The 10,618-nt window shown below is 38.4% G+C and overlaps 1 protein-coding gene across 2 annotated transcripts in view; it reads right to left on the bottom strand.

The window, feature by feature from the left end:
- Positions 1-10,618, bottom strand: part of kif2c (kinesin family member 2C) — a 67,164-nt gene that overhangs the window by 42,468 nt on the left and 14,078 nt on the right. The window contains exons 4-7 of one of the 2 annotated variants that reach the window (XM_043699023.1): positions 9,062-9,110; positions 8,296-8,322; positions 7,211-7,318; positions 3,183-3,280 (exon numbers count right to left, since the gene is read on the bottom strand). In XM_043699023.1, the coding sequence (XP_043554958.1) occupies positions 3,183-3,280; positions 7,211-7,318; positions 8,296-8,322; positions 9,062-9,110 (282 nt within the window). The remainder of the gene's footprint in view (positions 1-3,182; positions 3,281-7,210; positions 7,319-8,295; positions 8,323-9,061; positions 9,111-10,618) is intronic. The other variant, XM_043699025.1, reaches the window with a different exon arrangement.

Raw genomic sequence — 10,618 nt, 5'->3', positions numbered from 1 at the left:
ACCCTCCTCTCCGACCTATCACCTTCATCCCCTCTCCCACTCACCTATTGTTCTATGCTACTTTCTCCCCACCCCCCCCCTCCTCTACCTTATCTCTCCACGCTTCAGGCTCACTGCCTTTATTCCTGATGAAGGGCTTTTGCCCGAAACGTCGATTTCGAAGCTCCTTAGATGCTGGCTGAACTGCTGTGCTCTTCCAGCACCACTAATCCAGAATTTCTTTTATTGGTCAGAGTATGTTGTACAGGAGTTGGGTGGTCATGTTGCGGCTGTACAGGACATTGGTTAGGCCACTGTTGGAATATTGCATGCAATTCTGGTCTCCTTCCTATTGGAAAGATGTTGTGAAACTTGAAAGGGTTCAGGAAAGATGTACAAGGATGTTGCCAGAGTTGGAGGATTTGAGATATAGGGAGAGGCTGAACAGGCTTGGGCTGTTTTCCCTGGAGCAGAGGCTGAGGGGTGACCTTATAAAGGTTTACAAAATTATGAGGGCATGGCTTGGGTAAATAGGCAAAATCTTTTCCCTGGGGTCAGGGAGTCCAGAACTAGAGGGCATAGGTTTAGGGTGAGAGGGGAAAGACATGAGACCTCAGGGGCAACTTTTTCACACAGAGGGTGGTAAGTGTATGGAATGAGCTGCTAGAGGACATGGTGGAAGCTGGTATAATTGCAACATTCAAGAGGCATTTGGATGGGTATACAAATAGGAAGGATTGGAGGGATATGGGCCAAGTGCTGGCAGTTTGGGACTAGATTGGGATATTTGGTCGGCATGAATGGGTTGGACCAAAGGGTCTATTTCCATGCTGTACATCTCTAACTCTAATAGGAGAAGCTAGCTACATAGCAACACAAGTGGTATTTGCCATTGACAGAATGTTACTGTCAAGTTTAAGAGATGTGCTTTCACAGAACTGAGTCACACATATGAATTTCAGTGTGATACAAGATATGTAGGCTATATGTCCCAAAGATTGGCAAATCATAATGTCATTTAGTTGTTCACAACAAATAAAAAGAAAGATTGATCCAACAGAACTAACACATACTTGTAGAATTCAAGTGTCTAACAGTGACTCTGCAATTGGATTAGTTAGCAAATGTTGCACCGAGTGCAGTGAATTATACTGCATAAATTTAGATTGAGAGTTGGGCTTGCAATGAGGTACACGTGTGTACTGGAAGCTACATCCAGGGCCCTGTTCTTTGCAGGCATAAAAGACATGTAAACACAGCATTGGTTTCAACTTAAATTTGGTGACTACCATGCTTGAGTTTATTTTTCAGCCAATGACTAACGGTGTATTCTAAATGGTAACACCTTCAGTGTCTACTTGACAATTAGCTCACAGGCACACTCTACTCTAAGTATTATTGCTCTTGCTTTGGCATCACAAAATATAATTGGAACAGGGAAGATGAGCATAATCCCTGTTCAAGGATAAAGTGCTCTACAATTTTTGTTATGCGCTTGCGGCGCACTGGTATGTCACTACCTCTGAGCCAGGAGGCCCATGTTAGAGTCCCAATTCCACAGTTGTATAACATTTGAACAGGTGGATAATAGTTTTTCTTTTACATTGGTACGGTTTACAAATTTCTAACAAAACAAAACAAAACAACAACCTTAAGACTTTTATCTTGCACTTTTTATGACAGGACTTGAAATGAATATGGTTGTAGCTGTTGGAGTCAATTATTTCAGTCCTGGAATATTGCTGCAGGGAGTTCCTCAGGATGGTGTCCCTTGTTACAACTATTTCCCACAGCTGCTTCATTTTCCACCCTTCTTCAATAAGGTCAGATGATTGCACAACATTTAGCACCATGCATGACTCCTCAAACTGAAAATAGCCCATACCCATGTGCAGCAAGATCGGAGTGACATTCAGGCTGGTGGGAAATAACATTCATGTCACATACATGCCAGGAAATGCTCCTCCAAAAAGAGCATTCAGTCATTTTTCACCAAACATCACCACCATCTCGGAATCTTCTAGAAGTAATGTCAGGGTCATCAGAGCAAAAAAACATACAAAACAGAAAAAGACCATCTATACAGCTACAACAGGTAAGACTGTGAATTATGTACAGACTATCTCAAATCATGCTTGCTGTCAAAAGAAAAGGTAGAAATTAGGAATGTGATAACATACTTTCCACTTGCCTGGATGAGTGTGGTTCTAACACCACTCAGGAAGCTTGAAAACATTAGGTCAAAGTAGTACAATTGGCACACCAAATAACAGTAATACCATTTACAAAGATGAACTACAACACTCGACAGCTCCTTCCAAAACCAATGATTTCTATCACAGAAGGAGAAAGTGAGGATTGCAGATGCTGGAGACCAGAGTCAAGCATGTTGGAAAAGCACAGGTCAGGCAGCATTTGGGAAGCAGGAGAATCAACGTCATCTCATTCTTGATGAAGAGCTCTTGCCGGAAACGTATTTTCTCCTGCTTCCCGGATGCTGCCTGACTTGCGGCGCTTTTCCAGCATCACACACTTGACTTCTATCACAGAAGGACAAGGCAAGCAGTTCCTTGTTAACACTTTCTGGACTGGAACTATTTTGCTGTTAGTTCAGTCACAGTCAAAATCTTGAAACACTTCAGCACTAGGTATACCTGTGCTCACTATCATCTTCAAACAGCAATGATGCCCATATCCCATTAAAAGATGCAAAAACAAAAAAGGAACATATTTAGGCTCAAATTGAAAGAAAACCAGTGCTATGCCTGGATTCAATATTTTTTGTATAAGGCAGGAAAAAGAAACCAGGGTGGAGATTAAAAGCACACTAAAGAATTTTTGATGCAGGAGTGGGGTATACTCAAATCTGCTTTAAAATCAACTGGGAAACCATGCAATTTGTGTACTGCTTCAGAAATGTACGAGAAAATACAAAGAACTAATGTAATACCATTGCAATACAAAAAGAAATCCACTCAAATAAAAGCAGAAAACCATGTCTGACATTTCTATTTGCTGCTTAAAAACAAACTTTGCAGTTCAGAAATCTTAAAGTAGGTGCAATAACAGCCTAATAATCCACTTTTAAAACTTTGAAATGGATGCCACCACACAAATTAATAATTGAATTATTAACTGATTCATTAAACATCACTTGGAGATTTATTCTCCTACTATGTTTGGACTTCTGATTGGGTTCTTACCTGTCCACGTTTTTCTCTTATCTCCTGTAACTGAGTTCTCCGATCTTCACGTTGTTTCTTTAGCTTTTCGGTTTCTCTTACACATACAGACTTTCTTCCTGTCAAGGAATTCAAAACCTATTCATTGCTAGATGATATGCTTATGGCAAGTAAGTCTATCTAGGTGACATTCACAACATATATTTTTACCAGTATTTATCAAAGCACATGCAAATGTAGAAAGGTATTTTTACACTAACAAGATCCAATCTCAATGCCTTTCTGCCCAACAGGAAATGAATTTGTCTCGCAAAATTGTTCAAATATCCTGTCTCTGCAAAATTTCAAGTCACTCATCTGGTTTTATATAGTGCATTGGATTTGTAGAAAGCATATCAACATTTTCAAGATGGATGAAACTGAGGTTTTACTGCAAACCTCAATCCAACTACAGTGCTACAAAACAGTGCATCACTGAGCCATCCACGCCACCTGAGCCATTGTTTACGAATTACTCAACCACCTTAAATACTGACCATCAGGATGTTAAAAATACACCAGTTCAAATCAAGAGTGTTTTACAACCTATTCCTTTGATGATACCATATTCAAGACCTTTAATATCATTTACCTTTTCTACATATATGAATAGGAGTAAGTTGGGCAAAAGCCTCCAAGGTGAGCAGTTAATAGAAATGTTTTTTGGGATATTTTGAAATCACCACATTCTGGAGCCAAGAGCAGGCTAATATGCAACATGTACGATTAATGATCTCAGTGAAGGTGCCCAATGACCATAATAACATAACATTCAGTTCAAGTGGTTCCAAGATCATATTTAAAATTTAAATTAGTGACAATGAGAGAATGAAAACAGATTGAAATTTAGGTTAGAGGTAGGCCAATAGACTTTATGTTTTGTCCACATCACTGGGACTTTTGTTCTTTATGAAAAGATTGGTGATTAGGATGGAGGAAAAAGATGGGGGATGATGCCTACTTCCTGCCTTTACCTCAAAAGGATTGTGTCACATTATCGTCACCAACATTTTGTTTGGAAGAGACAGCAAATGTTGATTAATTTCTCTGAACAGCCTGCCTTTGACATGATCTTCCATAGCATTTCCCAACTGATAGAGTCAAAGGCCATGATCAGATTTATGAAAGCCATGTAGAGTGGTTATTGTTCTTGGCATTTCTCTTGGAGTCACTGAGCAGTGAAAATCATGCCTATGGTTCAGTTTGTTTGGGATACTTATCAAAAGTATTTCCTCAGACTGGGAGAAAACACCTGGCAAAGATCTGGGGGATGGTCTTCCTGGTAATGGAAAGTAGGAGATTGGAATGTGGAACAACCTACTCAGTCTTTGTCTATGGTGATGACAATGTCCTGAAGATCAGCAGCAATTTTTTCTTTGTCTCACATGTGTAGGGACAGTTGGAGATGACCATTAAGGTCTACTCAAAGTTTGAAAATCTTTGCTGGAAAATCTTCCTTTGTGTGTATAGCCACCTTGCTGTGGTCGAGGCCAGAGTGTTTCATTGATCTAGAGAGAATGATACCATCAGGTAGCATTCTAAACTCCAGGCAAGGATATCCACAACTGCAAAGTCTGGAGGAGAGGAATTTGACAAAGTGCATTTCAAAACAATCGCAATCAAGGCAGAAGATATTTGTGCTATCAACAGACATGACAGCAGATGAAGGCTATAGCAGGAGGGAGATACCCAGTTGTCAAGGTTCCCTTGCCACTGGAACTGGATGTGCCAAAGGCCACAAGTGCAACAGCATTCCCATATTAAAAAGATGCCTGGCACAAGGCACAGATAAATAGAGAAACAGTAGCAGACATTTAAAAAAAAGTAGTCAGAATATATACTATAAAGAACAATTCCAGGTGGAGGACACTCACCTAGAGAAGTTAAGAAAGGTATATGAAGTTTGATAAAAGATAAATCTCAGAACAGATGATTGACCAGAATATAAACAAATGGCAGAGAATGACACCAAGTAAAAGTTGTAAATCAGGAAGTTGTGGGAAGAGAGAAGAATTGATGAAATTATAAATAATTAAGGAATGAGTTGATAAGTCTCCAGATCCTGATGGAATTCATCTTAGGTTCTGGAAAAGTTCCATCAGTCCAGGAAGCAACAACTACAACTCTTCTACTGAAGGGAGTCTGAAATCAGGAAAACATAGGCCAGTTAACTTGATGTCAGTCTTGGTGAATGTTTTACACTTCATTAAGGTTGCCATAAAATCAGGCACTTTAAAAACCTCAAGGGAAATAAAGAAGAATCAGCATGGTTTAATGATTAACCAATTTATGAAATTCTTGAGTAGCACACATGATTGATCAAGAACAACCCACTGATTTACTGTTCTTGGACTTCATGGTGTCAGCTGTAAATTACCAGCATGGATATAATATTGGCTGGCAGGTATAAAACAGATTATGCTTAAGTAGGTCTTTCAGGGTGCGATTCCACAGTACTGGTCCTCAATTTTTAAAAACTGTTTATCAAATAATTAGAAGGAAACAAAGGCATAGGAATTAAATTTGTAGATAAGATAGGTCAGAAAATGTGGGAAAACAGGTTAACTTTGGCAGGAAGAAAGAAAAGCAGATTATTTAAAATTATTATTTCAAAAGTAACAAGATGGACAATATCTAGACTTGGGCTGATAAATGGGCAAGTAACATTCACACTACACAAATGCCAGGCTATGACCATCTCATCACTGCCCCTTGACATTTGATGTTACCATCAACATCCTTGGGGTTACCATTGACCCAAAACAAAATAGTGGCAGGTTAAAAGCTAGGAATACTGCAACAAGTAACTCACCTTCACCTCCCTCAAGCCTGTCTAACATATACATTGCACAAGGCAGGAATGTGATGGTATACCCCCAGTAGCCTGGGTGCAGTTCCAATGATATTCTAATGTTGACAATCCAGGACAAAGCAAAGCAGTCTGCTTTACTAGCACCACATTCATAAACATCCACTCTCTTCAGCACCAATGCTCAGTAGTACATAATGCTGCCATCTATAAGAAGCACTGCAGAAAATTAAAACAAGATTCTTTGATGACATCTTTAAACCCATGACCACTTTCATCTAGAAAGGCAAGAGCAGCAGATACATGGAAACATCACCACCTGCAAGTTCCCCACCAAGCCACTCACAATCATGACTTGGAAATAAATATTTCCTGTTGCTAGGTGAAAATCCTGGCATTCCCTCCCTAAGGACTTTGTGGTCCACCTACAGCACATGGACTATAGTGGTTCAAGAAGAGAGTTTATCACCACCTTCTCAAAAAGCCAACTAGGGATGGCCACTAAAAGCAGGGCAGCTAGTGACATCCACATACCTGAAGTCAATAAAACTGAGGACAAGTATAAAATCTCAATGTGTGGAAGGGTCCTGGGGTTCTAGTGGACAAATAAATGAGGATGTATGTTTAATAAGTTATCAAGGCAGCTGATGAATTTCTATCCTTCTCCAAAAGAACAAATGAACTTAAAAATAGAGGTTACATGTTTCAGTTATACAAGGCATTGAGGAGATCACGTTGGGAGATAGTGTACACTAATTTCCCCATTTAGGGAAAAACTTAATTGTGTCAGAAACAGTTCAGAGAATGTTTATTAGACTAATATCTGGACTGAGCAGGTTGTCATATGGGGAAACATTGGACAGGTTAGGCTTGCATCTGCTAGCATTCAGATGGTAGGGTTTTAGATAGGTGATATTATAGCAGTATTATCACTGGACAAGTAATCAAAAGCCAAATGCTTTGTAGCATGAATTTGAATTCCTCCACAGCTTTCACAGGAACAATTTTTGTTTTTTAAAAAAAAACTATGGAACTTACTAGGGGATAAACATTACTTAGAAAATAATAAACTAGAAATATGGTAAACATTTTCACCTCAAAACTTAAAATGTCCTTCTCAATGTCATTTTAAACCAATAGAGTGGGGGCTTGAGGATGGCTATAATATTCAAGTGTTAATATTTTTAAACAAAGTCTTTACCTGTTGCAAGAGTCTTGGACATTACAGGTTCTACTTCTGATAGTCTAGAATTGGGTGTAATTTGCATTTCCAATGTGGCTTGTGTTCTTGAACGAGTGGAACGTGGTACTTAAAGGAAACAAAAAGGAAAAAAAAAAGTTACATTCCCACATTCCTGTTCTCCTTTAAAATTTTAAACCTTACAATTCAAATAGCCCAATTATCACTCAACTAGCCTAGAGTCAATAGGCAGCATGCAATTTGCAGTGTTGACAAGTTCACCCAGAGGTACTACCAGATTACAGGAGCATTGACAGTGAAATGTTAAGTAAATCTTAACTCTAGCTGTTTTTTTTTGAAAAACCAATTCCAACCAGAATTTTTTTTATGAAAAGTAATCTGAAATATTTTAGGCCTTCAACCCCTTTTGGCTGAGAACAGAGGAAGATTTATAAGTGATCTAAAATACAACTTCAAATTTTATCCAAGTAGCAGTCCTGTACATTATAACCCATTAGTTTCCAAAGTATGTTTGCCAACATCTGCAAGAAAACAGATGCCAGTTTCCTTGGTTTTAAGCACATCTTTAAAAACAAAAAAGGGTATTTTTGAGCAAAATCTAAATTTATTCCCAAAATGTAGTACTGCATACAAAAATGCCCATTCCAAGAACTGCCACCCAATGCAACTGTAAGCTGGTCACCATTAGAGATTACTTTAAAAATACAATTATTTCACCAGTTTTCCCACAATTATGGAGAATTTGTGCCCTTTGCATGCCATCGGATCACCTTACAAAAGTAGACCCCAACTTGTATCTTAATGTTTTATGAAGAAAAGTATTGATAGTGGAAGTGGCCACAAACATGGGATTTCTAAAGATGTTTGAACATACTGCATTCCCAGTGAGCTACTACAGTTCACCAACAGTTTTGTAAAAGACTTGTGCCTACCCAGTATAGTTCAACATTTTAAAAACAATATTTAGATTGAAATCCAGACAACATTTGAAAGTGCTCCAAACTGACTAGATGTGTGATCAGGATACAGAATAAAGGAGACAAAAAAAAGTTATTACAGAGCAAAATGCAGACAGTAAACTTTACCTGGAACATCAGAATCAAGCACAGGTTCTGGAATAATCAGTGGCAAATTTTTAAAAAAGCTCCATTAGATTCAGTACAAGAGTTTACCACTGTCTTCCATCCCTGCCCCAAACCCCATTTGCTTGTAAGTAAATGGTTGATTAACTTTCAATGTTTATTTTCGTGTGTGTTGCAGCTTCCTTTGGGAAGGCACCAATTGAAGCTGCTTCATGTTAAATGATTAAAATGAACTAACAAAAGAAAAAAAAAAAGTGTTATAAAAGATTAACAAGACCAGAGCTCTTTTGTACAGCATAAAAGTATAAAAATCCAGTACCTAAATTTGAAAAGTAACTGCTGCCATCTGCAGCAGATAAAACTCCAGTCAAAGATTTACAGACAAGAACTTGGACTGCTTATGTCACCGATTTTCAAAATTATACAGACTTTCCGTTAAAGTTAATTTAAGTTACAATGAGTTTTTTAAAATTCAGTCCTACAAATAGCCAATAAATTGCTCTAAGGAATGACCTTCTGAAATTCAATACACAACTTCAGTGTGTGCCCTTCTCACTTTGTTGATTCTCCTCCTTCCCCCCAAAATTGTTTCTCAAACTAAAATATTCGATGAATTAGAATAATTTAATCACTTTGCCTGGATCAGGTTCAATCTATTTTAACAAAAAGTCAAAAATCTGTTTAAACTTAAGGATTGTTTCTTTCAAGCTGTCAAAGTAATAATCAAGCAAACCATACAACATCAGAACTGGTGTAAAATCCAACTTACTTTCCTTTGCAATCCCATTCCTTGGGAGAACAGATTCACGTCTTGGGACCTGAAGATGATAATTATTCTTTCAGCATCCATTTTGAACTTTTTGCAAAGGGAGGGTGAAAAATCATTTTTCCAGGTCATAAACACTAACTTGCAGACAAGATTGCATGCAGAAACATACTATGATACACCAGAAATGTTCAGTAAATACATTACTATTTAAACTATTTCATGGCTGGGCGGCACGGTGGCTAGCACTGCTGCCTCACAGCGCCAAAGACCCGGGTTCAATTCCCACCTCAGGCGATTGACTGTGAGGAGTTTGCACATTCTCCCAGTGTCTGCGTGGGTTTCCTCCGGGTGCCCTGGTTTCCTCCCACAGTCCAAAGATGTGCAGGTCAGGTGAATTGGCCATGCTAAATTGTCCGTAGTATTAGGTAAGGGGTAAATGTAGGGGTATGGGTGGGTTGCGCTTCGGCGGGTCGGTGTGGACTTGTTGGGCCGAAGGGCCTGTTTCCACACTGTAATCTAATCTAATCTAATCCAATCCAATGGCTTAATGTCTCCCATATAATGTTATGCATTCTGTTCACACATTAAATAAATTCACACAGTACTTATTTCTGAAGTACAACAGAGCACACCAGAGAACTTGGAAAGCTCCAATTTGAATGGCTGGGAGTGACATGCTAGCAAAGCATTTAATCAATGAGGTTTCACATATTGAACATCAGACCCATTAGAATATATATTCATGTTGAACATTTAGATAGTAAAAAATGCTTTCAAGTCTTTATCCATTAAACTTTTAATAAATTTCCACACACGCTGTCAAAGCTGGAGGACAATTTGTGTCAGAGACTCCTGCAGCACAACTTCATACCCATAGTAAAATGTGGTTGGCTTAACTGCTCTGAAATAGCAGAGCAAGGCATTCAGCACAAGGTTTTAAAAAAAAAGCAGAAAAGTGTGCTAGCCTTGCTGATGATATCCATACCTCACTAAGTACTAAATGTCATACCGCAAATCTAGTCAATAAGACATCAGAAATCAGTGTTCCATTTCTGCATAATTTGATGAGCTTTCTGCGTGGCTTTTTCTTGGCTCTATATAGACCCTAGTAGATAGGGTCTGTGTTCATTTGAGGGAAGCAAGGGCCAAGAAGTTTGGTATAGTCTATTTCAGAATCACTTCTTTTAAGCAATTAAATTAAGCTTTATTGTGAAAACAAATCTAGACCATTGCATGCTTTACTTCAGTGAAAGACCACTTCAATTAAAAAAAAAGCAAAACATGACCCATCAAGCCAAATTAAGCCTGGGTTCTGATATCAGCTAAGTTCATAAAGGTTATTGGATTCTTTGTTGGCCTTTCTTACCTTCCCTCAATTTCATTTATTCAGCTTCCACTTTTATTTTAACCTGATATCACCAATATGCACTTGTTGCTTCATCTTTCTATTTCACCATTGGAAATGACAGACTGTGTCCTACCTTTTCCCCAAAGTGAACGTATCAGCTCTTTAGGCAACTTATTTTCAATTACATTTTTTGCCTACCTTTGATTATA

The sequence above is a fragment of the Chiloscyllium plagiosum genome, chromosome 11 (assembly GCF_004010195.1).
Source record: "Chiloscyllium plagiosum isolate BGI_BamShark_2017 chromosome 11, ASM401019v2, whole genome shotgun sequence".
Classification (NCBI taxonomy): domain Eukaryota; kingdom Metazoa; phylum Chordata; class Chondrichthyes; order Orectolobiformes; family Hemiscylliidae; genus Chiloscyllium; species Chiloscyllium plagiosum.
Note: the sequence above shows the minus strand (reverse complement) of the source record. Positions and strands in the feature narration are given on the sequence as shown.